The 27,081-nt window shown below is 54.9% G+C and overlaps 2 protein-coding genes across 7 annotated transcripts in view; one reads left to right on the plus strand and one right to left on the minus strand.

The window, feature by feature from the left end:
* The window catches only part of LOC122382181 (laminin subunit beta-1-like), a 36,156-nt gene extending 14,253 nt beyond the window's left edge, over positions 1-21,903 (minus strand). The window contains exons 1-7 of one of the 6 annotated variants that reach the window (XM_043367167.1): positions 21,813-21,903; positions 14,384-14,567; positions 3,501-3,616; positions 2,364-2,503; positions 1,860-2,028; positions 1,260-1,388; positions 121-273 (exon numbers count right to left, since the gene is read on the minus strand). In XM_043367167.1, coding sequence (XP_043223102.1) covers positions 121-273; positions 1,260-1,388; positions 1,860-2,028; positions 2,364-2,503; positions 3,501-3,616; positions 14,384-14,441 — 765 coding nt within the window. In that variant the 5' untranslated portion in view covers positions 14,442-14,567; positions 21,813-21,903. Of the gene's footprint in view, positions 1-120; positions 274-1,259; positions 1,389-1,859; positions 2,029-2,363; positions 2,504-3,500; positions 3,617-14,383; positions 14,572-17,045; positions 17,142-17,239; positions 17,378-21,812 lie in introns of those variants that run through there. The other 5 variants (XM_043367162.1, XM_043367163.1, XM_043367166.1 and 2 more) reach the window with 5 other exon arrangements.
* A 242-nt stretch (positions 21,904-22,145) lies between these two features.
* Positions 22,146-26,968, plus strand: LOC122382183. Its single transcript, XM_043367168.1, has 4 exons — positions 22,146-22,174; positions 22,499-22,665; positions 23,296-24,117; positions 24,378-26,968. The coding sequence occupies exons 2-4, from the start codon at positions 22,561-22,563 to the stop codon at positions 24,798-24,800; spliced, it is 1,350 nt and encodes a 449-aa protein (XP_043223103.1). The 5' UTR covers positions 22,146-22,174; positions 22,499-22,560; the 3' UTR covers positions 24,801-26,968.
* The last annotated feature ends 113 nt before the right edge of the window (positions 26,969-27,081 follow it).

Here is a 27,081-nt window from a genome sequence, read left to right on the forward strand (position 1 = left end):
TCAAAACGCACATCAGTCACTGGCGCCTGACGTTCAAAACTAAGCCGCTAGCGTCCTGTACCGATAGCGCTGCAATATAAGGATGGCGGTGGCCTGGTTCGATCCTGATCCCGTACTGACCTTGATCTCGTTCCTGTGGTCGAGCAGGTCGTCGCCGAGCGTGTGCAGCCGGGTGAAGTTGATGCGCAGGTTGGTGATTTTCAGCAGGTTCTGTACCTCGTCACTGTACGGGTTGGCTGGCGTCAGGCGCGGCGGCAGCGCACGGAAAATCACCTGAGAACGGACGGAGACAGACAGCGAGCGTCAGAACAGTCACTCTCATTCCGAAACGCCCGTAAAACAAATCAAAGATGCCATCAAAATCCGAACAACAACAAAAAAGTATTTTGTAAAAAAAAAAGTAGGAGGAAAACCGGAGTGATACCTGTATGCTCATTGTGCATGCTTACACTTCAACCACTGCCACGTAAAACTACGTTCCAATGGAATATACGTCTTAACTTCAGCCCTATAACCTCCGCTACAAGCGTCAAGCAGCGAGAAGTGGCCCAAAGTAGTCCAGGATAAACGCGCCTGTACCCGTTTCTGCCTGTTACAGGTGACTCAGGCCGTGTTTCGAGTCTCTCCGCAGCCCAATCAAAGCACATCAAACGACCACAGGGCGCCAGCAGGCCGCGTCGGGCCGGGCTGCCCCGCTGTCAGTCGCCTGACGAGGTCGGCACATGCTGGCCGGGCCGACCGACCGACCCGACCCAGCCGCCTCCATACGGCGGCGTCCAACGCAAACACAGGCGGCCGCCGGCCGACGGCGGAGCCCGTCGGACACCGCACCGGGGCGCTGGAAAACCCGCCTACCTCCGAGCGACAGGAGCAATTCGCTCTGTCTATTGAAACGCTCATTCCTACATGGACGAAGGAAGGATGCGTCTTTAGATTTACTGACAACAATTTTAAATGAGTAAGAATCAGAGGCAATAATTATTCACATCAGCCAGCGTTTATTATAAAGTCAAAGTCACTCTAATGGCAACTGATCTGTGGCAGCATTCATTTAAATGTAAAATGCCCCCTTCGCCGCTAAACTCACCTCACCACGGGAGGAGGGCTCCATGTAGAGCACTGACCCCCCCCCCGCTGTTCAACTCACCCCACCACGAGGGGGGAGGGCTCTACGCACGAGTACTGACCCCCCCCCTCGAGGGGAAGGGCTCCACGCGCGAGTACTGCCCCCTCCCTCTCCCGCACGCTGCTTAACTCACCTCACCACGGGAGGAGGGCTCTACCCGCGAGTACCGCTCCTGGCAGACCACCTCCGACATGGTACGCGGACTGCCCTGGTACACGTCCGGGAACTCCTCCGCGCACCGGTCGGCAAAGTACCGGTACACCTGGAGGTACACGGCCGGTCAGAGGGTACACACCTACCACCGGACGGTAACAGAGCATCAGCCGACAGGGCCAGACGGCACCAATTTCTCGATACAGGATAAAATAATGGAATGGCTTATATGCGCGAACAGCAAAGCATATAAGATTGTCAACGGTACTGACTAGGCTTTACAATTATTTATTCGTCAGTAGTGTTAGCTCGTCATTTTCGGTAGAGACGAGATGAAAAGGCTATACTTAGTTGTTCCATGTGCGTCAAATACGTCATTAGTGACAGAAACGTAAAACAGATCACGGGAGGTTCAATCGTAAGCAGAAGATTCCGCAGGGCAAAAAAAATCGCTTATTTAACAAAAAACAAACAAAACAAACGAATCCTAGACTGCTAGTCTCGATGCTATAAACATTGTTACTAGGACATCGTCACCATTCTACTATCAGCTCAAACCCAGCCACCCTTCATCACTCACGTGCCACGTTTCTCCGAAGTCGTAGGAGCGCTCGATGACCATGGCCTTTGGCCGGAACGTTTTGAACCGCATGATGAGATGTGTGAAGTGGAACTCGGCCTCCAGGTCGAGCTGGATCTGGACCTTCTCCATGCCGTTTTCTGCCTGCCACCAGGTGAGCCGGCGGTACCTGACGGAGGCGGCCAACGTGTTACAGAGCAGGGGAGGGAGCTACGAGATGTCACACGGCGTGCGCACCAGATAACGGCGGTTGCTAATCAACAATGGTGCGGTTGCAATACAAATGGCAAGGAGCATGCAGGTTACGAAAAAAGTCGGGCAATTGACAGAAAATTCAACGTATTACTGAACTTCACGTAGGCTTTCGTGCAATCTCACCAGCGAGACATCAAATCGAAATCACATTATACATGGTCATTGAAACAGTTCTCTATCAGCCTCATTCCTTCAGATCCTTACCAGCACAGCTGACCCGAGCTCGGTGGACCGATATAGCTCACTCACCCCTTGGGACCGATCTTGGTGGCGCCGACGGCATGCTTGATCTGATGGTTGAGCAACAACTTCTTCTCGGTTTGTGGCCGCGAGTCGCACCAGAAACATTTCTTACGCTCCTCCAAATGCGACACTATACAATATCGCTCCTGGGGAGTTGCCACCGTTCGTCAGTGAGCCAGAAACCATATCATACGTATAAAGAGATTGAGCACAAAGAGACACAAATGTGTGTGTGGGATATAAAATAATATATAGCCTATCGCATTCGGCTGGGCAATATTGCCCCAGATACCAGAGCAGCAAACTGATGCAGGGGCAGGGATCGGGTATGAACAGGCCGGGCTGCAAATGCTAGAGTTGGTTGGAGGCTATACTGCTGAGCAGGGGACAGAATGGCAGTCCATGCAGCCACCGGGCCGCGCGACCGGACGGTCTCTCCGGGTCCTTATCTCCGCTGCCGGCGGCGGACGGCGCACTCCGCCACCGGACGTCCGACTATCTGTGACCGCAGCTCGACCAGCGCCGGCAGCGGGCGAGGAATGAATGACAGCCCGACAACGGTCCGACACATCCTGTCCCGGCCCCGGGGTCGTCTTGGCCGCGGCCGGCAGCCGGACTGGACAAGGGACTGGGATCGGGGAGCTTATGTAAGTAAAGGACAGGCCGGTCACAGTCATACAGCCACGATTCAGTGATGTACAGGCAGCAGTCGGTAGGCAGTTTACTTTGGTTCATACCTGACCTGGCCGGTGACAGGAGTGCAGGACGGAAGCAGGACGGAAGCAGGATGGAAGGTGCCGTAATCAGCATGGCTGGCTGCGAGATTGAAGTAATTTTCCAGTATGTCGCTGGAGGGAGCATCTATAGGATGGGATAAAAATATTGTGACTTGTGAGGACTGAAACTCAACCCAACCTTAGAAAGTCATGCGTGAATTGTCGGTAAGGCGATAAAACAGTTTTTCGGAAACATCAAAAATATCACCGCAATTCAAAGAAGAAGAAGAAGGATAAAGATGACTTAAGTGATTAACAAAGCCCAACAAACAATAAACACCTCACACACTGAGCGATCCCCGTCCTACCAACTAACCGCCCCCCCCCCCCGCCGTCCGTTCGACCGTCTCCTCTACCCAGCACGTACCCGTCGCCGGTTACCGCACGTGGACGACGCCTGCAGGCGCTCCTCGCGACCGATGAGCAGGTTCCCTGACGCCGGCAGGCAGGAACCTCTCTCGCAGGTCTGCTGAGCAGCCGCCTCTGTGGCGCCGCTCGACAATTAGTATCGGCACAGGGACGACAGGGCACAACACGTCGGATACAAAATGACATTGGTATAGTGCGTTTCAATACAGGACACGATACAAGAGACATCGCGATATGGTGGGTATAACTCATCACAATTGACAGATCACGAGGGGAGAGCGGGGTCAAAATGAGCAGATGACGGCGAACAACCTGAAAGTAAGACCTGTAAAGCAATCCTGTGGACAAGAGTGCCAAGTCAGCTGAGCAGACAGGAGATGATACTGGCCTGTAAACAGAGATTCTGCATCGGTTAAACGTCTTTTCATGACACTGAATTTTTCTAAGCATGTGTCAGAGTAGATGACCTTCCCTATGGACGATACAAGTGTAGGATGGGTACCAAGATTGCTCCCTGCAGGGTCTGACTTATTTGGTAACCGGTTTCTGTCTCCTCTCGCAGCAGTTTAGCCACCACAAAGCTACTTGGTTTCTATTTCTCATTTCCGCCGCGTATGTGTGTGACCGACCCCCGGAGCATTTCAACACGCCCCAGTTCACCGAGAGCGGTTCGTGCATGTACCGCCAACAAACAGGCTCGTAAACCCCCTCGGTGTATGTCCGAGCATGACGCGGCGGTTCGCCCGCCGGCTGGCTGGTGGCCAGGCGTGGGAGGCCGCGGGCACAGGACCCCCGGAGGGCCGTCGGCCACCGGTCAGGGACCGCGCGCAGGACTGGGCCCGGCGGCGACCACTGTTTACGCCCGAGCGACATTAGCCAGTCGTCTGAACTGTCCAGGCGCGCGCCATGTCGATCGCCCTGGAGATCGGCGCACGCGCGCGGCCGAACTGGGTTGACGCCGCTCCAGTTTGGCACACGTGCTCCACTGACATGGGGTGGCGAACACAAAAACAACCCAGCCGGCGCCGCTCCCTCACGCACGAGTGGGGCTAGGGATGCGCGTGGGCAGCCAGTATCACAGAGTGACCGGCTTGGGATCGGTTAGCGATTCGGCGCCGGCCGACTCCCAAACTACATACGGGTACTCACGATTAAGTGTAACTGTTGGAATAAATAAGTAATGCAACTGAAGGTGTTCCTACACCATACATTTTACTTTTAAAGTCTACTCCTTTCATACGTGAAGGCGGCAAACTACCTACCAACAGGGTTTGATGCTCAATTCATTCGTTGATACCTAATAGGGTAAAAAATGAGGCATTATGTAATACAGAGATCTTCAGTGAGTATCCGCAAGCGAGAAGCGAGTATTCATGTCTTTTCAGCTGTCGAAATTTGTCTTAAAACTGGTTACATAAGGCATGATAAGCGAGGGACGAAGCGATCCAGGCGGAACTGTGCCAGGCGCCGAGTGATCACGTCATCAAACTAGGGCGGAGCCGTGTGAAATCCAGCAAATCACATCACATGACAACAAGAACCGATGGAAAACAGGAGCTCAAAAATCAAAACCCTATCCCACCAATCAGAACCAATATAAACAAGCCAAAAGTTTGAACTGAAAAACCCTGTTCTCACCTATCTCACCTGAATGCCGTTACTGTGAGAGCCGCTTCCGAGCGAGCGCCGCGCTGTGCCGGAGGTGAGGTAGCCAGTAGATGCGAGTCCGGCGGCCCGTCCTCCGCCCGGAAGGACCGTTCCGAGCCAGCCTGTCCAGGGAGGGGGGCCGTCTTCATCGCCGTCGGCCGTCTCACCGGAGCTCCTCTCACTCTCTCACTCGCTCACATAAAGTGCGTCGGACGAGACAGGTGCGCCCAGCGGACGGACGAAGAGCGGGAGGCAGGGGCCGGCGTGGTCTCAGCGCCGGTTGGACACACCACGCTGCATGCAAGAGAGCCGACACCAGTGTGTGTGAGACGCAGACGGACGGTTAGCAGAACGGACGGACGAAGGGGTTAAGCCACACACCGGACGAGAGTGGACGGACCACCGCCACCAGCCGGTCGGAGCCGTGTCTGACAGACCGCGGGTCAGTCGGCGGGGGGTGAGCGGTGAGTAGGGTCGGGCCGGGAGAGCGTGCACCTCCACCTTGTGTCGAGGCCTACCTCCGAAGCGCTCCAGCCGGTTCTTGGCGCGGTAGGCGCGCTGCAGCTCCTCCCGGGAGATGCGCTCCTCCTTGACGACCCTGGTGACGTTGGTGCGCGACCCGCCGCTGCCGCCCGTCCAGCTGGTCACCACTCGGGTGACGTTGGTGACCTGGGTGACGCTGCCGCCGCCGCGCCGACCCGTCCACCGGCCGCGGCCGCCGCCGCCGCGCCGACGCGATTGCACACCTGTGTTTTCAGACTTAGACACGGCCGACTCGGAGCCGGACACCTGCCGCGATTCGTTGCGATATCGGGAGGTGTAAATGCTGCTCGAGGAGGAGCCAGACTCAGAGGAGCCAGAGCCATAGACTGAGGAGCCAGACAGAGAGCCAGAGGAAGAGCCCGTCACCGAGGATCCCGCCACCCTGGATTCGCGCTCGGTCGACTCGGTCACACGTGATCCCGACACCCTGGACTGACTCCCGGACGAACCCACCACCGTGGTCTGACCGGTCAGTGATCCACCGCCGCCCGAGCTCGCGCCCGACGAGCTCGTCTCTGTGAGCGTGGTCTGACGCACATTGGAGCCGGTCACGCTGCTGCCGGGGAACTGTCGCACGGTGGTGGTGTTACGGTATAGGACGCGCGTGCCGCCGGGCACCACGCGCTCAGAGGTGGTGGTCAGCACGGTGCGGTTACGGACGGTGGTGGTGTTGCGCGCGGTGATGACGCCGCCGCGCCGCCGGCCCGGGTAGCTGACCGTGTAGTTGTACGAGCTGATGGTGCGGCCGTCCGGCAGCGTGCGCGTGTAGTTGACGTACGTTCCGGTGGCGTTGCGGTAGACGGTGCGGCCCGGGAAGCGGGTGACCACGGTGCCGCCGCGACTGGTGTCCACGCGGCCGCGGCCGTACGTGCGGTCGTAGGTGCGCCCGCCCTGCGTCTGATCGTATGTCGAACCGGCGCCGTACCGGTCATACCCCTGGGTCCGGTCGTATGTCTGGCCGCTACTGCCCGTCTGTCCGTAAGTCTGTTGTGTCTGTCCGTAAGCCTGCTGAGTCTGTCCATAAGTCTGTCCATAGGTCTGTTGGGTCTGTCCGTAGACCCGGCCCGCCTGCTGGGAGGCGGCGCCGCTCTGTTGGCCGGTGAACTGAGCGCCGGCAGCGCACGGCACCCCCTCCGCACAGGGGAAGGAGCCGCCGGCGCCGCCCACAGTCGTCACCCGGTGCCGGGAGACGCTGGTCCGTCGGACGGTGGTGCCGGCCGTCTCGCCGCCGTAGCCGCCCTGTCCGGCCGCGCCGCCGCCGGCCGCGCCGCCCAGCCGGGTGGTCCAGTAGTAGGAGGAGGAGTACTGTCGGACGGGCGAGGCGCCGCCGGCCGGGGGCGCCGTCCGGCCGCCGGCCGCCGTCACCAGACCGCCGCCGCCGGCCGCCCCGGCGCCGCCCAGACTCTGCGTGCTCCTCCAGCTGTAGCGGCGCTGCTCGGTGGTCGCCGAGCCGGCGCCGGCGCCGCCCTCCTCGAAGTAGGAGTCGGGCAGCTGGGCCGGGCCGCCGCCGCCGCCCCTGACGCGCGCCCGGCCGTCACCGGAGCGGCGTACAGCGTTGACGCGCTGGTAGATGCGCCGGCGCCGCGCCGGCCGCCTGGTGGTGCTCCTATCCGTGTCTGTCGACGCCACCCGGCTCCGCTGGTAGTGCACCTCGTTGCCTACGGGAAAGCACCCCATAATGCACGGACGCCCAGCACCAGACACACAGACCAAGGTGAGCAATAAGCATGCCCCCGCAACCGGAATGAAAGGGACACTGATTCTGAGATATTGAAAAGAACGACCAGAAAACACGACCAGACACTGAAGTGACCATCGCACCATGAGGCAAAAGATATAGCGAAAGCCGAAATCCAAGACAAAATCAATCAGCGTAATCGAGAACAAGTCACGCAGGTAGCTGAAGGTGGAGCAGTTGATGTTTGGATTAGTGTTCACGGCAGAGCCCACACAGACGGACGGACGGACGAATGGCGTTAGCTGGCCGGAGAGCAGAGCGAAAAGGCGGGCCGGGAAGCAACGAATCGCGGTCACGGTTGGCGTCCGCTCCTTCTTCACAAAGCGCAAAAATCATGAAGCCAAAGAACACTAGCGCCAGGCTAATAATCTACTATTTAAAAATTGCGCTAAAATTGGCACAATACAATGAAAATGACATTGTAAATATTTTAACGCTAAAAGGGGCATGAAAACCGAATGTAAAAACAAGCAAAACAAAACGACATAATCAGCGACAAATCAGGTTGGGTGCACACCTTTCCGGACAGGACTTTCATTCCGAGAAACGATCCAGCACCAGTGAATAGCCAACCACCAAATCCGCCCCGTTTATTTTTTGTCTCGGCATCAATCCAATTGAAATTGAGAACCGATATGTAAGCCAATAGGCAGAGTTGTAAGAATGATTGATGTTATAAGTCGACGGGGTATTATTCATGAAAATATATGTTCAATAGACACCGATCAACTGTGTTCGTTCAACATGTGGCTATTGAGGATTCGTGATAAAATATCGCATTCAACAGTCGGTGAGAGAGCCACCACCAGATTATGAAATAAGGTGTCCGGAAATGTTGTGCACGTTGTTACGTAATAGGCATTTATGTGCAGGGGGTACGACACTCAACAAAACAAACGGGTGCGTGCGGGTCAGAGACGGACACACGGACGGACAACTGCGGCAGGGGCGTCAGACGGGGACAGCCGAGTCGGGTCAGCCGCCACCGGGCACCTGACGGACGTGCAGCAGGGGCCGCCACCGGGGCCGGTTAGTGTCACGCGCTCACACCTGGGCCGCCACTCTGCTGCTGCTGCTGCTGCCGCCGCCGCAGCACCCGGTACCGGCGCCGGTGTGTCTTGGTGGGCGGCGGCTGGCCGGGCACCGCGGGCCCGCCGACACCGCCGTCTGCATCACTCTGCTGCTGCTCCTCACAGTGGAGCTCTGTACGGACGGAGCGCCGCCCCGGTCGTGACAGCACGGAGAGCGAACAGACACACAGACACACAGACACGGCCAACGAGCTCACAAGGGGACAACCAATCAGCGACCATGTGATCAGTCAACAAAACTCGCTGAATTTGAAGTCTACACAGGCACGTAAGCCAGCCTAAAGTTACAGTTGATCAATTCAAAGTACTTGCTGCTGATGAGTTGTCGTTTTGCAAAGCTCACAGAGTCACAGGTCACAACAACGCAACAATGGTTTAAGTTTTCTCCTTGGAGTAAGGCCAACAAACAAAAAGCAGTTGAGCCCCACAAATCAACAACACTAACCGTCACAGACACGACGCACCTGCAGTCGGCACAAGTCCAAAGCAATGCCTCACATGTCATATACTGAATTGACAATAAGTACAACATCACCGCCGTCCTGTCAGTTGTCACTGATGGAACAGGAGGGTCACAAACTGACATCACTAGTGGAAGAGCACAGAAATAACTGAACGTTAGCGATGGATGGGAACCGCAAAGCCATGTAATCACCACTAGATCGGGACACTATGTAGTGGAAAAAGGCAGCAGCATCGAAACGTCACTGATAAAGTAGGGTGGTTACGGTGTGACACTAGTTACTGGATGAGTAGGACAGCTATAACCGACGTCACCAAGGAAGCGTGGAACAGGGCGATGATATCGTGACACCAAAGGACGATGGTCGCCATTCTCCGGGGCACAGCTTCGCGTCGGTATCACTTCAAAGGCCACCGACCGCCGCAGGTGCCAAGACTGATCCCGAGTGAGTCAGGCATAGAGATCTAAAGGCGCACCGTTCGTAAACGATAGGCGGCCTATCAGGTACAGCGGTTGTAACGTCACGTGATAGAGGAAGCGAGGTGCTATGGTGACCAAAGCAGGAAGTATGTTTGACTGTCAATAGATGTCCACAATTTTCGAAGTACATGTTGACGACCCAGCCACAAGTGTTAAAGCTCAGCACCAATTTTCGTTCTGTCTGAAAAGTGCGCTAGTTCGAACGTTCTGTGCACGAGACCGCCTTTGAAAATCGAACAGACACGGCATGACGATTGACCAGCCGGCCCCTATAACAGGTCGAGCTGATCGCTACACGGCTCTCTTCCATTGAACCTCTGCAGGGAGTGGGCGGGGACCCAGTGTCGGATTATCACCAACGCTCTCTGAGCACGAGGGCGGACACCGGGCGGCGGGACGGTCCCGCGCCGCGCCGGGCCAGGATCGGCCGGTGATTCAGACCGTTTGGGAGGGTGCCAGCCGCGGGTGGCGGGCGCTGAACGGGAGCCGGTGTGCCGCGGGCACCGGTCGGAAACTGGGCCCGCCGACCTCTGCTCACACGGCCGGGCGATGACCGGGTGACGGAGCTGTGCCGGTCACTGGGACAGCTCAGCGCAGACCGCAATCAATCGGCCGATGCTGGACTACGCAACTAAACGGGTTCTACAAAACGCTAACCGGCATATAATCGATCGTCAATATTATAATTCATTTCGCCGCTCTGACTATCCAGCAAGAAGATTCGGCAGTGCCTTATAGACACCCATCAATCCCTATAGGCACCTTGAGTTACAACACAGTCTCTCCCAAAACCCTCAGCCAGAAACAGCCCGCATGCCCGGAAATTCCCCATTGCTCGTGGGAGATTCCGGCGGAGCAGTTCCACAAAGACAACTGTGGAGTGCCAGCACGGGCCGACCTCACTGGCCCCGGGTGACCTCAGGGACTCAGTCACCTGTTGTCTGACATCAGCCGCCCAGTTCTGAGTCAGACAGCACACTGCCGGCGGCGCCCCGACCCTGGGGGAGGGGACAGGGTGCTCCTCGGGCGGATAAACAGACTGTCAGGGATTCACCGGTCCGTGCCACACAGGGAACTAGAGTTCTAAACCAGACCGGTCGTCCCCTATGCCACTTGGACCTAGTGTTGCATCAATCGGTGATTGATTCCATCCACATTGTATCTGAAGGCTGGGCTCACTGATAACGACATAGAGCAGCGCCAGTGCACTGATAAAGACCCGTCATTAGGCGAAAAGTGGGCACGTCAACACCCTGGGTTGAAGCAAACGTGGAACGGTAGTCGAGGAACCGCCTAATGCAAGCGCGTATAGGCTGTTCGCGCGACCCATCGCGGTTATAACACCATAACAGATCACCGCTGGGACCGGTCTGAGTTCTTCCACCACCGACAAAATGCAGCATGCCCGCTGAAGCCCCATGGGTGGCCTGCGGTTCCCGCACCGTTCCCTCTCGGAAAGCTGCATGTTACGCGCAACTCTCCTTCGTCGGGCCGCCGTTCCGTGGCCGGTTGGTGTACTGAACATACTGTCTGGTATTCCTGGTAATCACACCGAGCTCCCATTCTCCTGACCTGCGGCAATCACCCACCAAGCAGATGAAAGGAGTGTTCGCCACAGGCGGGTGTAGGGAAAGGGTGGCTTGCAGGCCCACCCAAGTCGAAGCTACGTAAATGGCGGGCTGCAAAAGGCACACGCTTACAGTGAGAGGGAAAGTAAGTGAGAAATTAAATGTCCATTAAATCTGAGAGCACAAAGAATTACGGCCTAAGGCCCACACCCCTGACCGTGTGCCGGTGCCGAGTCACCGCTGCCCCACTCAGCGGTTCTCACGTCGGTATCACGCAGTGGCGGGGCCGATTTCACGGCTAATACGGACCGCGGTCGTGACACCGGTCAGTGGGAGCTCCCGCTGTCTCTGCCTTTCACCGTGACCCGGCCGACCGCTGACACCCGGGGCAGCCGTGACCCAGCGGGGAATGGCCGTCACACGCACGGTACAACACATCGAGCAGCCACCCACAATTCACACCGATTCGACCGATAAGAACAGTGTAGGACCGCCCACCACACTCCCAGGCCGAGACCGGCAGTTGACAGCACATCAGAAGACTGGTCAAGGGCCGAATTTTTACCGCCGTGACAGGGTGAATTCAAGCAATGACTGGACAAATGTGCCAGTGCATTGAGTTTATCTCTGCAGCTGGGTCGCCCGACGACCTGCAGCCGCCTGGGTGGAGGGCGGCTCGCGGCAACCTGCTGGGGGTCACCAGTCAGGAGCGATCGACAGACGGACTCAGACGAACAGACCGACGGAGAAGCGCCCAAGGCCGGCTGAGAGGTGCCCACTGCCCAGTGCCAGCACGCTGCATGATGAACAATGCACTAAAAGATAGAGGATTACAGGACAATCCTGTGACCTCGTCGCAAGGCGAATCCTCACACAAACGGAATACGAAGCACTGCATGCACCCCTGTTCGCATGCCCTCTCCTGGGTCGTTGGATGATTCATTGAACCGTCCGTCAGTAGAGGGACTTTGGGGCGGAAGCAGTACGCGGCCAACTACGCAGTTCGGCAGCCATCCACGCGTCCGTGTTTGAGTGAACGCATGTGCGTACTCCATATGTCAGTGCGGCGAATCGCACTCCGACCAGTGACCTCTGCCCGTGCCTGCTGCCGCCTGCGCAGAGGACCGTCCGGTCTCTGGCGACCGCTCCGGCGGCGGCGGCGGCGGCGGCTCTGTGCTACCCGACACCGCCGCTCGAGACCGGCCGCCGCCGCGCTGCAGCCCCGTCAGCCGCCCGCCGGCCGGTCGGCCCGGGCGTTACGCACACGCACGCACGGCGGGCGAGAGAGCGGCGCTCCGCACGGGACCGGCGAGAGAGCTGGTAATGCGGCCGAGCCGCGCGCCGGGCGCCGCGCCGGTCAGCTCGGCTCCGCCCCAGCCCAGCCGGCACAGAGGAAAGGAACAGCGCCGCACGACAGGCGTGATGAGATTTCTCAACAGCGCGGCCACACTCAACAGGTAGCAATGAACAAACGATTCAAGCATCTAAAAGACGAATCTGCATATTCATTCACTTGCAGCTTCATTCATTTACACACCCCGTCACTCGTTCATTGACTCGTCTATTTATTTAACGAGCTCGCCGGTCAGTCGCAGCCCGTCGCCCGGCGGGCACAGTTCACGTCCCTGGCGAGCGGTGACGTCCACACAGAGCCGTCTGGTTCCGGCGGTCTGGTGCGACCGTCCAGACGCCGCCGGGAGGACAGGGCCCGTCACACTGCCACACCGCCGTGACTGAGCGGTGGGTGGGAGGCGGGAGGACGGCGGCGACTGCTGCACCGCACACCGTTCGACCAGGTGTCGCCGGCCGATTAGATAGGTGCCGCATATTGGTGCTGGAGCCGCTGCGCTGCCGACCCGTGCCGCCCGCCCGCTCCGGGCGGAGGAGGCGGCGGCGGCGGCGGCGGCGTGACCCAGATAACGGGGGCGGCGGGCCGCGGGCGGCCGCCCGGTCAGCCGCCGGCCCTATCTGGCCACCGCCCGCGCCGCTGTCCGGCCTGCAACCGGCGCACGTGCAGACCACTTCCGCGGTCGTCTGCCCGCGTCCCTGGCCGGCCCCAGTGTCCGGAGTGTGAAGAGATAGGGCGAGAGAGGCGGTCCGCGGCCGTGAGAAGGACAGACCACCTGAAGCGGGCCGGTGACCACCTGTGACTGCCACTGGCCCTCTCTGGACCACGCATCCTCAGATCGGACAAATCGTCATCCAGATGGAATCGTAATCAATGAATGACTCATTCTACCGGTTAGCGAGTTGACGACAGAGCGTGATGGTCGGTCTGGGCGGTCCGTAAGCAAGATAAACAACAAAGTCTCCCCCCCCCCCCTGGTCCCGCCAGGAAGAGAGCTAACGTAACAACGCCATTGACGGACGGCTTGTATACGATGGAACGCAACGCTGAGCTGACATGCCCCACAGCCCGTTAGCACTCTGCGTGCAAAGTCCGCGATGACTTGAATCGCCTTTACCACTTCTTCCTCTCCTCTCCAAAGGGGAGATATTCCCCGTCGATCCCGATGCCCCTCTCCCCCAGTGTCGTCGTGTGCGGTCCTGCCGACACCTGACCCGCCTCTCCCCTCTCGGCGGCCGGTGGGGGCCGAACAGAGCAGCTTCTTCACTCGCCGGTCTGTGAGGGTACTCAGGGCCCGGGAGCTGTGTCTGGGAGTAGCGGCGACCACAGAGGGGACGAGGAGGGGAAGGGAGGGAGAGGGGGACGGCAGATGTGCCACAAAACATACAGGCGCACGGACGGACAGACACACTCATCACTGCAAGGACGCAGGACGTGTCTCTCTTGCTCTATTCAAACGGACAGAAAACGGACAGAAAATTCAGATTCGACAGACATGTAAGACATAAATGCGTAATTTGAGAACGGCGAGCCAAGGAGATATATGAGCAAAACGTTATTCGCAATTAAACAAGATGAGTGTCCATCTATGTAAGATGAAGGACACAAATGAACAAAGGGAATAATTGATCAGGAATAACAAAAGCGGACGTAATAAATCTGGATTATAGGTTGCGTCTGTCACAGCTAGTGACATCGTACCTTGAGTAAGCGACGTCCGACCGACAGTTGACACCGGACTGACAAAGGCAACAAACAGAAACAAGAAACGGAACTGAACGACTGCACAAACAAGAACATCCGACGAATCACTTATGCTAATGTCAATAAGCGTCTCGTCTACCGGACAGTTACCGAGGAACAGTGCACACACCAGTTTGCAGAACAGTCTGACGCCACCCGGTACGGGACAGAGCGGAGTCACAGACCACAGCAGACTCATCGAGGAGCGATCCGCCTGTCGGATACCACAGACCCCGGTTCCCTCAGAGGCGGGTACTCACCTTGCACGAGCAGCACGAGCACGACGGCCACCACGGCGATCCGCACCCAGCGGGCCATGTCTGCCGGTGTGGGTCACTGCCGCCGCGTGCGCGCTCCGTCCACTGCGCCGTCCCTCACTGTGCGCCGCCTGGCTCGCGTGTGGGTGGTGTGTGCGCGCCGGTCGAGCCGCTACTCCATCACGACCTGGCTGGAACGAGGCGGCGTCAGTCCCACGGCCGGCCGGTCCCAGCGCCGGCCCCACACTGCCACGGCGCCGAGCCGCGCCGCTTACATTGGCATCCCAGCGGGCCGAGCCGGCACCGAAAGCCGATCGTATTTATAGCGGGGGTATGGAGCGCGTGGGTCGGACTGGAGTCGGTCGCTGACGCGCCGGTCGGCGGTAGCCCACACACACTACACAGCTCTCAGTTGACAGACCACGGGCCAGCTAGTGATTGATCCTTCGGGGTGATAGCCCCATCACGGGTAGTCGCGCAACAATGACAAATGGACACCACCTGTGATAAATTGTGCAATCAGGTCAACCCGTTCCAGATCCATACGTCGGCGTTTCGTCAAGGAAACTGGTTGTGTCAAAGCGAAGAATCCACTCGTTTCTCATCCCGTAATAGACTATAGAGCAGGGTATGACATCTGGTCATAATGGTAACAGTAGCTTGGCGACACTTATCAAAAACGGAAGCACAGAACCGGAAGACCCATCCCTCTCACATCCGCATCTCGCCATACGTGAGACCCCTGAGGCCACGTTAGCTCCCAAAACGGCACCTCTCCACTACTCCACACTGCACAGTCGGCTCAGCCTTCCCCAGTGAAACGGAGGGCGACACTCCCAATGGATTACGAATATCATCGGACGGTCATGGACGGTCAGATCATGATCAGTCTGTGTTGATGATGCGAGGGGGGGGGGGGGTAAATAAGATGCATTTAAAGGGACTGTCCCACCTTAACATTAGATTTGAGTTGAAATAGCCATCTTGATGGACGTTCTTTGAAAATCAGTGCCGTGAAAACCGTTTCTCCAGCAATTACTTCATCGCAAAGAAATTTGAGTTTGATTTTGACATCTGTGCAAATAAGTGCCACAATGTATTGGTATAGGCACTTAAATCTGATGACGTCATCAGGCTTTCGAACGTCCGTTAAATGTTTGACTAAAACGTTTTGTAGCACGCGGTGGTATATGCTGCGTTGCGCGCAACAAATGCCGCACTTTTAAATAAAGTCGCTAGGAACAGCGGAGATCCCAAAAAGTAAACAAAAGTAAAAGTCTAATATCTTGAAACCCGGTGAATATTTTTCGGTGAAATTTGGTAGATATTCGTTTTCGCTCTTTCTGAACCGAGCGACATCACTTTCATGCCAATTCATAAACTTTTTTAAAGGTGGGAGGGTCCCTTTAAGATGCGAGCAGCTAACGCAGATTTCGTAGAGCAAAGCCACTGACGATATCGGTGGACGGGAGCGGCCAGGATCGGGACAATGTGACATGTGTCAGGAGTTTCAGGATTGATCAGGTGTCAGGATTACCGTCCCTGTCAGCGCCAAGCGGTATGACGATTCACGGCCGATAGGTAGCGGCCGGCTACAATCACTGTTAGTCATCGTCACCGTCAGCAATGACGGTATTACAGGACTAATCACGATTCGCAGGTCTTCAATCAAAACCGCATTCCTGCAAGGCCAAGACATGATAGATGACCGGATACAAACAGAAATGATTTCAGGGAGACGCCAGGTCACGTTCGCGAAATGCCAGGGCGGAAATACATTAGTGAGTGCTGCTGTCGACACAGTTACATCTAGGTCGCCAACAGCAAGGAAGGAATAATAACTGGCGCCGATAAGAACCGGCGCTGTGCCGTTGAAATTACTTGTGCTACTTCAAAATATCGTTGCTCAATATACGAAGCTCGTTTCTGAGACGAGCCCCGGCGCTCAGCTCAACTCCGAGTCCGCTACCGGGAGCATAAGGGGGCTGCTCGATCGCGTTAGCCGAGCGCCATGCAGCTGCACGTGCTGTCACTCACCCTGCACGGCCCGTGCAACTGCACAGACAGATTGGCTGAACCACTTCCGTGGCCAGATGCGAGGGCACAGCTCCCCAGTAACAAAAGGAGAGTACCATTGATCATCGGCAACACAGGGGGAATGAGTGGCAAAGCATTTTGGTTGGGTTTGAAGCGTAACACAGGCGCAGCGTTGATAACCGAACTTGAACTCAAAGTTCAGGAAAAGTAGCACTGTCTTGAAAAGCCTATCTCTATCCATACACCCACAGGTAGGCACCTATCCCTCTCCATCTAGGAGGTTCAAGCACCTCCGCTACGCTCTGAGGCCGCACCATATAAATATGACAGCCGACCAACTTTGGGTAAAAATAAAATGTAAATAAGTAGAAATCCTTCGCAGGTCCCCGAGTGGGAATGACAAATGGAATTGTAGTTTGAATTGTAAACGACCAATAACACAGAAAGCAGTGCCGTGATAAATATAAAACCCACTCCATACACACCCGTCTTTCATAGTGATAGGCTAATAAAACTGACTAAAACCTGAATCAGTTCAAACAGAGCAGACCACCGAGGTATCATATGTCAATCCACAAAACCCGATCTGCTGAGAAGGAAGCCCGTGATCGATCACATCTCGGCTCACCCAACCGACGAGAAGGCGACACAATCCAAACTCGGCGCCGAGAACCCACACCCACAGCGCGGCCCCGCAGCGCACACGTCACGGCGCTCGCCGACCTGACCGCGGTCACCGGTAGGTGGCAGCAGCGGCGCACAGACAGCCGCCGCGGTTACGTAACGGGCGGGGAGCACCGGGTCGGGAGCGGCGGTACTGACCGGCGCGGACGGACGCGGCTGGACGACTGGCCGGCCGACTCAGGGGTCCGGGCGCCGCCGACACAGGGACCGGGCGCCGCCGCGGAAGGCGCCCAGATGGCCAGACGGAGCACTTCCTTCCGGCCAGTACAGCAGTGCGCGGTCTGCCGGGGACCACAGCCAGCTCGGTGTGAGCTCAGAGACTCAGTACCGCACAGCTCGGATGGGAGACCGGGGCCGGCGATCCTGAACTCCCACTGCACGCCAGCGCCTTCCCATAACGAAATGGACCCTCAGGTCCCCAAACCCATCACCGCCATCCCGCAGCAAACCGACCCACAGCTTCCTATATCCGTCAGCAGAAGCCAGATTAAGATGCCGAACTAACCCATAGGCCCAGTGGGGGCTGTTGGGCGCAAAGGGGGGCTCCATACGTCCAACAGGCCCCACACCAAACTGACGAACAGTCCCCAATCCCGACAAAGGCGAAGACATCAACACAATGAACAGCAAACGACGTCAGAATATGTCAATGGACGACCTTGGAAGCCGCAAATCGCCGTGACATATCACACAGAGTAGAGATTGGACAATCACACAATCAAAACCAAAAATGCCACCTGGACCTGCCATTATTCCTCAATGCTTTTATAGTACACAAAATTGTAAAGCATGTTCCCACAAATCTTCATTTCAAAAGTTTTCACGTCATGGATTTGATTCTCTCCTACGACGCAGTCACAGCAAAAATGTGAGCAAAACCTGGCTTATCTCAAAACCAAGACGCTTGTTACGCGATAAATTCGATCAATTCGTCAATAAATGCCCGGAACATGCCGGCAGCGATTTTACGGTCACGCTGGAACGCACCTTACTCGCCATGGGAAAAGAAAGGGCAGCGACCAGCACGCCATCGGATTAGGCCAGCTCGGCATTCAGATTGTTGCAGACATCGGCTGCTCGTAAACATTGCTGCAGTGGAGCCAATACCGTTCCCACGCCGACGCTCAGACCAACGGGCACACGCGACACGATCGTCAGCCCAGTAATAATTCCGATTCCGGGTGTGGTCTTCCATCTGGGGCAAGGGCCCACGTGCGAGTCCGGCGCTCCACCAGCGAGCGGCGGTGGCTCATCGGCGTCGACTCACCGGCCGGGCCGGGGGACGTGGTACCGACGGACGGATCGGCAACAGGTAACCGGCCAAGGTGGCGCCCAAAATACCCGCCGCCGCCGCCGCCGCGGCGCTCGGCACCGACTATTGGTTTTGGCCTGCAGTCGCCGCCACTCGGAGAACAAAGTGAGAGGATTCTCGGAGCCGGACGGTACCCGGGTCAGAGCCCCGAGAAACGTATCACGGGGCGCCAGGAAGGGCTATTGATTCAATGCCACTTCCAGCCACAAATAACAGGCAGAATTGTACACAAGCTTCGCTATTGAGACCGGCGAGCTCTTTGGAGCTGTGCTTGCTTGATACGAGCTTGTTTTTTTCAAACTTTGTACCGATATATAATCGATTCAATATCATTATTCATTTTGGATAATCGATAGAGCTGCTCAACATACATAGACCATTTTCCACTTTGTAACAGGCAGCGCGATGTCGCCAGAACATGTCACCCGGAAAGCATGGTAACAGCGGCATGGCTGACCTCCCCCTGGCAGCAGCGACCTCCACTGACCCACTCCCAGTCCAGGGCCGCGTGGGCGCCGATCTGTGATCAGGTTACACGAGTGGAGCTGAATCAAACTGACCGACCGATTACCGCTGGGACCGGAATAGCATCACCTCTCAGTGACCGATTACCAGTATGACAACACTACCTCGGGTTAGATCCCTAACCACTACCTATGTCAATCCTTGAGCTGGAGACACAAGCTGCTTGAAGCACGACACATAACAGGGATTCTGCGTACCTATGCGAGTGCGTTCGTAAGCGGCGCACGAGTTAAATGCAGCTAGAAAACGTTCCCACTCCAGCAGCAGCGATTACTCCAGTCATCCGGCTATCAATGGAAGTGGAAGATCCCGTGTGCCATATCAGATCGGAGCGAGCCTGACCAGTCGACACCCACTGGCCGGCCGACTCGCGGGTCGGAGCCGCGTTTAGTCCCGCGCCGTGTCGTGCCGGTCGGAGCCGCGTGTGTCGCCGACGGGCAGCGTGAGCCGGCTGTTTGCCGCCCTGTCACACACGGCTGACACTGGCCAGACGGAGCCGAGGGCGGCCTGCCGGCGAGCGCAGCGGCGCGCCGCATACCGCGCACAACGGCCATGGGACACTGCTCCGGACACCAGACAGCGGGTGTCCACACAGCGGGCGTCCAGACAGCGGGCGTCCAGACAGCGGACAGAGGACCTACGGACACCAGACAGCGGGTGTCCAGACAGCGGGTGTCCAGACAGCGGGCGTCCAGACAGTGGACAGAGGACCTACGGACACCAGACAGTGGACGTGCAGGCAACGGACAGCGGAAAGCCGGACACCGGATAACATACGGCCTACAACGGACAGCAGACGTTCTGACTTCTGACACCGGATGACAAACGTCTCAATACTAACACTGGACAGCAAATGTCCAAACAACGGATAATGTCCGAGCACCAGGCACGGGCAGTAGAAGTTCAAAACGCCGGATGGCCGGACAGCAGATATCCAGACACTGGACGACACCAACTTCCAGACACTGGATGACAGATATCCCGACACTGGACGACAAACGTTCTGCTCGTTCTGAACACTGGAGATCGCCTTGACCGCAGTAATGATTAATTTTATTTTGCATTAGAACAAAAGATATACCTATAGGTCTTTACCTAACTAATAAGGCAAAAACCTTTTCCAATTTCAACATGGAGTAAGAACCCAGCCCCTCTACACATCACCCCTTCCACACGATTCCCGACCTGCAGATGAGTGAGAATGGCCTGGACGTTTGACCACATATCAATGGCTTTGGCAGACTGCAGTTGGTTAAATGTTGGGCCCATCTTATTTTCCAGAGTCTGCAACACCAAAGATGACTCTCTTACTGCATACAATGATGCTGAGTAGTCTGTAGAGCCAGTCTCATTATTGATTCACTAAAAATGCACACCCATTCCACCTCATGTAGGCATTCTACAGTGTAGCATGCAGGTGGTGTGGTGCTCCACATAGAAAAGCTGTCACTGAAAATTGAGCATCTATTTTTGCAGCAGTGCCATAGACCTGGATGAGCTTCTGTGGGGTGGGCAGAAGGATGTGGTCTTATGTCCCAACCAGTAAAATAAAAAGAGGAATTGCCATTTGAGCAGTGCCAACTTTACTACAACTGCAACTGTGCAACTTTACAACTGTACAATTTTAGTACAACTGAAGAAACATACAGTATTTTGGCCTGCCAGCCAGAAAGAACCAGTTTGTGATATTGTCCAAATCGAATTGCAAATGGGGATAAAAAATGGACACACAAGGCAAAAATGTCTTTCAATTCTCTAATAGTAGGACTGCACACTGCAGAGTAGAAGCATAGGGCATTACTGCTACACTTTATCAATGTTCTATCAGAAATCAATGATGTATAGGCCTTCTACATTTCAAAGCTTAACATACCTCATAGCTTAGCCACTCTTAAATTATTCTAGCTTAGTACAGAAACTAGTACAGCATCAAACCAAGGTAATATTTCAATTGAGGACCATGCTGGACTCAGTAAAGCAAGAAGCCTGTATGACCAATAATTAAATCATCAAGATCCCAAAATCAAAAAGATCCACCCAAAGCTGTAAATTTACATGTTTTTTAATATTCCACTTCAATTGAACAAGCAATCACATATATCAATTAGGCTAAAGCACAACCTTCTTGGAAGATAGAGGCTGGGGATTAGGGGCCTGTTCCAGCGCCTCCAGTAGAAATTCTTGACTGGAGGCTCTACCAGAGGTTTCACTGGAGGCGCTGGAACGCAATCTGGAGATTTCTGGAGATTGGCATCGCAGATACCAAAAGAATGACGATTGTTCACTCTTGAAACGCAAAATTTCTTTTTAATTTTATTAAGAAAGATTAACAAAATTATAGCAATGTAATTTTATTTACATTCAAGTTGTAAAACAATCAGTCAAAAGTCCTTTGTTTACATTCATGGTTGTCACATGTGCGCCATAATTGTAGACCAGAGCCTCCAGAGAAATTTGAACCTCTCAACTCTCTGGAGGCTACTGGAGGTTTCTGGAGCTTTGGCGAGAGCTTTCTGGAGCTTTCTGGAGGCGCTGGAACGCTCTCTGGAGGATTCTAGAGCTTTCTGGAGGTTTCTGGAGGTTTCTGGAGGCGCTGGAACAGGCCCTAGGATCCCACTCGGTACTCCAGCTCGAAAAAATCCACACTGAACAGTGAACAATCAATGGTAATGCAATGGTAATGCAATAGTTGATCCACACAGCTTCAAGCACTGGCTGGGTGCTCCAGCATCGACAAGATCTCATCAAAATTGCCATGTTTTGCAGCTTGGAACATAGATAGGGCTCGTGATATTGGGTTATTACATTACAAATGTAATGTCACAGCTTCAATGACGTAAACCTGTAAAAAAACATCTTAAAACTGTGACCTACCTGCAACCAAATTCAATAAATTCAACAAATCTCTCATCAAACTCTACAGACAACAACCGACGACGGCGACAGCGCTCCCAAAATACCTAAGCGCTCCGCCCTCCAAAAGCCTTGCCCAAAACTTAGCCATTAATGGCGCAGGTAGGACATTCATTATGTTCAGCGCTTGCCTGAAATCTCACTAGTTGCCTAGCAACGGGGCCTTTAAGATTTTCAACTGGCCATATTTTTTTCCTTGCAGCTGGTTTCCATAACAACTGGCTGGTCCAACGCCTAGTCATGACGAATGAGCACATTTTGTTATTTTTGGTTAACTTACAAGGCCAAGTAATGCACAAGTGGAGTGGTTGAGCGACATGTTGGTTAGGATATTTTTATGAATTATGTATTTCCATCACCAACAACAATGAATTATGTATTTATTTCAGCAGCTTCTTAGCTATTATGCGAGATACTTTTCGGCATACTTTAAATCATCTTGATGTGACGTCAAATGTACCTATTGGTACATAAGTTTGGTGATTGTGATGTTTTAGTAGCATGTAAAGTAGGTATGATTATACATTTTACAAAATTGATGTTCATTCGCAGTGTTTTGCCACAAATGGAAATGTTTTACCTACTAGTTATGCTATACCTATGTGGAATCATTTCCTTAGTTGATTTTACTTTCCCATATTTTGCAGGTCAAGTAGAGCAGCAGTCATTGAAGGTACCTTGACCTACAACCTACTGATCATTGATCAAGATGCGGAAATATTGGAAGCTTCTGTTGGTTGCTACCGCAGTCGTTAGTGCTGGGTTCTTTCTGTTTTATAAACACCAGTATGATCGACTGCTAAGTGTCCTTCAGGTTAGTTACAATTTTTGTAGTTGATGAACTGCATCCCAGCTGCTTTGATGCATGCAACATGTTGCATAAGCTTACCTTCACATCTATATCACTATGATAGCTGTGCTGTTGGAGGTTTTAAATGTTACATTCTCTGATCAATTATTTATTTGACCCTTATTGAGCACTACACAAAGCAGTAGTAAGTCAATTTTGTTTGGGCAATATACCCATATTCAAACTTTGTTGCATGTCAAAGTGAAAAGGCTTCTCTTAAAAAATAATAACAAAAAGCAAATGAAGTTATTACTATGATCACAAATCAAAGCCAGATATGTACCTACAACTTATTACTGTCCTTGAAGCTCATATGAGCAGCATCTAGTTGTGAAAGATGCCTATTACAGTAGCCTAAAATTTAATTAGCAAAAATGGCAGCAATGCTCAAAACAGTCAACCTTAAAGCTCTGGTTAACAGCACAAGGCAATTATATAAACTGGACACAAAGCAGTCAGTTTTATGCACTGTGCACTACATCCATTTACTAATCCCAGTTTCTGTATGCATGCATGCATGAAATTAGAAGTGTTATGTTTAGTAGCTATCAATTCAGTTACACTCTTTAAAAACTGTGTATGCATTTTCAACAGGTGCTGGACACATTCGGCAGTCCGAGCTCGGCCACAGTGGCGCCGCCCACCGACGACCTGGCCTGGGACGGCGACAGCTGGCAGCAGGTCACGCCCACACTCTTCATATTCTCGTCGTACGTGTCGCACGGCTCCGGCGTGGTGACGCTGGCGGCGGCGATCGGCCAGCCGACGGCCGACCAGCTCTCCTGCTGGGTGTGGGTGGAGGGCGCCGGCGCCGCCGCCGGCACCGTCTCCCTGCAGCGGCTGCCGGCCGAGCCGGACGCGCCGTTCGCCGGCTGGCGGCTGGTGTGCGCGTTCGACGGCTACCGGGCGCCGTACGCGGTGGGTTACCGGGCGCGCTCGGCGGCCGGCCGCCAGCCGGCGGTGTCAGCGGTGGGCCGGCGCGACTGGCCCGGGCCGCGCGGACAGCTGGGCGCCTGTCTGATCCCCTCCGACTGGGCGTCCGGCGACGTGGACCGGCTGGCCGAGTTCGCCGCCTTCCACGCGGCCATCGGCCTGTCGCGGCTCTGGGTGTACGAGCCGGCGCCGGGCCGCGCCGTCAGCCAGCTGCTGCTGCGCGCCGCCGGCGCACTGCCCACCCGGCTGGTGCGCTGGGACTTTCCGCTGCGGCTGGAGACGCCGGTGGCGCAGCGGACGGCCACCGACCTGCTGCGCCGCGACTGCATGGTGCGCACCTCGGGCCGCGTGGAGCACGTGCTGGCGCTGAACGTGACGCAGCTGGTGGTACCCCGGCGACACGACACCATTCAGGAGATGGTGCGCGCCACCGAGGAGCAGATGAGGCGGCCCGGCGCCGCCTCCTTCAGCCTCTCACAGGAGGTGAGTCACGGCAAAGCGACAGCATCGATTCCTAGGAGCGTTCAGTTGCTGTCGACGGGGCTTGGGAGGGATGAATTTTCGTATGCGCAAATTTATCGTCCAGTATATCGATTCAGTCGAAAAATGCGCTGTTTCACCGTGCTCTTCTGGGCAATATCTGCAACCAGTCAACAATCATTTCCATCGCCATTGTTCATCACGCTGCTGCAGTCATCAGCGTCGAATATCGTCTTAACTGACCGGTGGTTATCTGTTTTCAGTGGTTCTGCACGGACGCCAAGGACGGTCCGTACGCGCACAAGCCGCCGGAGCTGACTCTCAGCAGCAAGACGTCGCTGCTGAGCGAGCGGACGGTGCGCGGCGCGGTGCGGCTGGTGCGTCCCGAGGCGGTGGCCGACCCGGTGTCGGCCGGCGCCTGGACCACGCCCGACGAGCGGCCGCCGCAGCTGAACCCGCTGGTGGCCGCCGTCCACCTGTACATCGACTGTGGCGCAGAGGCGGCCGCGCAGGCCACCGCCTTCGAGGGCGCCGCCGTCCGCTTCAAGACTCGTCTGGTCAACGCGCCGCTGTTTGTGAGCTACAAGCAGATTCGCGACGCCACTCTGCGAGGCGACCCTCCGGCCAAGACGAACGGGACGCACCACGCTGAGCCGCCGCTGCCTCTGCCGGTGGGCGGGCGCTGAGTGGCGGAGGGTGCAAAAGAGGATTCACACATGGTCAGTCAGAGATACGGGGAATGGAGCGTGGGCAGGGGTCGGTACTCTTAGCCGCAACGGCCGGTAGTGACGGGGAATGGATGTGAGGGGTGCACATCATGAGGGTATCACAGGGATGTGAGGGTATCAGAGATAGATTTGCTGTATCATGAGAACGCTAACGGACAGATCTCAGTAGTCCGATAGCCCACTGGTAGAAAAAGAATGACAACTGTGGCCGTATTCACAATCAAGGGTTAAGGGGTAGGGGTAGGAGCAACGGGTAACGAGCTATTTTTGATGCCGTATTCACAATCGAAGTTTACCTCTGATGGTCGTCCGGCGTTACGCAGACGGCGCCTGGCCTGCGTGGTGCCCTCTGCGTGGAGCCGGGCAACTATCAGAGGTAAACTTCGATTGTGAATACTGCCAGAAAATAGCCCGTTACCCGTTACTCCTACCCCTAACCCGTGATTGTGAATACGATTACGGACACTGGTGGGAATCATTAAGGTATTTCTCTGATGGTTAGATTGAAGCCTTTTACCGCTCTGCAACATTTCAGCATTTATATCGGCATTTTTGACGCTCTGATTACTATAAGTGCCGTTTTCTGATTCATAATTTTCTATTACCCGTCCTTTGGAGATTCTACTACAAGGAAAGTTTTCATTCAACTGATGGGCATTATTATTTGATTGTATTCAGTGTGACAACTATATTGGGTTGTCTACCTGTCGAGCCGCGAGTACCACTGCTCAGTCAAACCCTCCATTGATACCTGTCCGGGATTTACCGGGTGTTGAACTATCCGGCCGGAGGTGCATGTCGTGTCCAGGACCAGCCGGTGCCTTCCGTTAGTCCAAGTTAGTCCAACCGTGGCCTCCTACCTGCCGTCCCAGTCTAGCATGCATGGTGTGTGCCTGATGTTTGTACGCACGGTTTTGTGTATACTCGTATGTGCAGAATGCAAGTGCGTGATGTCTAACATATCCTAGACATCGCTCTTGCGCTTGACATTCTGCGCTTGGTACTCATTTAGCAATAGCTTGCACTGCGATGGTGCATTTTAGACAGAGTTTTGACCAAGTCTGATGCATTGGCTGTCTGGGGTTGGGACCTTGGGGAGTGATCTTGACTCGTCATTGTAGTGTGTATATCAAGACAGTCATGCGAGTTGAGAAAGCATTTTGCCGTTGGTCAGCCTACGCGATGTGACCAATGTAGAGTTGGGATCAGTGGTGGCCGGTGGGTGAGTTCATTGCCGAATGTTATGCATGATGTTGATGTACGGCCCTCCAGCAAAAGAGTGGTTGGTTAGCCTATGTGCTTTTGGTGTAATAACTTCAAATGACAGAGACACTCCTGTAAAATGACTCAATAGAAATGAGAAGAGGGTTCGTGCACACATTTCGACAATGGTTTTCAACAGCCATTGGACCTATTCATCAATGCAGATCGATTATTGTGATGTAAATGTTGGCAACCAACCACTTAATACCTGGAGGGCCGTACAATGTACATATCAGAGAACTGTCCTTGTACGCACTTCCTATATAAGATATTTTCGTGAGACGAACTCCTTCGATATCCCTTACCTAATCCTCTGGTTCTTTCTATCCACATAACGCACGAACAAGCTCAGACTTCGGCTGTCTCTAACAGCTCCCCAATTTAGACTAGGGCGGGATGTGGTACGTCCTTTTAAACGATACCCGTCATTTACGGATTTTGAGGAAAGCGTCCACTGTGCGGTGTATGTGATGTGCTGCCGACCGAGCTTATATAACGAAGAAGCGCGTCGTGTGAATCGTTGTGTAGGCTGTTTTTGTGATCTTTGTGATATACGTAGACGCCGTGGGGTGCTCCGTATGAGCGCAGTCAGATGGTATGCTGTTCGATTCTATGCACATCACATCAATGGTGGGTCTCGTCAGTGTGTACGGTTCACCCGCGGCTGTGCACCGCTATGCACATATGGGCATATCCGACCACTTCTGGCACAATGTTTACAATTGAATGTGTTCACAGTCGTGATGATCAGTTTGTGGCCTATTGAATCGTGCCTTGTACAGTTTGTAAATGCCATACCAAGTCGTGCCAGCCACCTGAAATAGTCAGCATGCCTTTTCGAAGCGCAATAAATAATGTGGTGAACTTCCCGTTTCTCTCGCGTGATTCGCAGCGTTTCACAGACTCACCAAGACGTTCCAGCGGAACCGCGTTGATCTCAAATGGATTTATGAACTTGACACTGAAAACGGAAGCC

Source organism: Amphibalanus amphitrite, unplaced genomic scaffold (assembly GCF_019059575.1).
Source record: "Amphibalanus amphitrite isolate SeventyFive unplaced genomic scaffold, NRLGWU_Aamphi_draft 000135F_arrow, whole genome shotgun sequence".
Classification (NCBI taxonomy): Eukaryota; Metazoa; Arthropoda; class Thecostraca; order Balanomorpha; family Balanidae; genus Amphibalanus; species Amphibalanus amphitrite.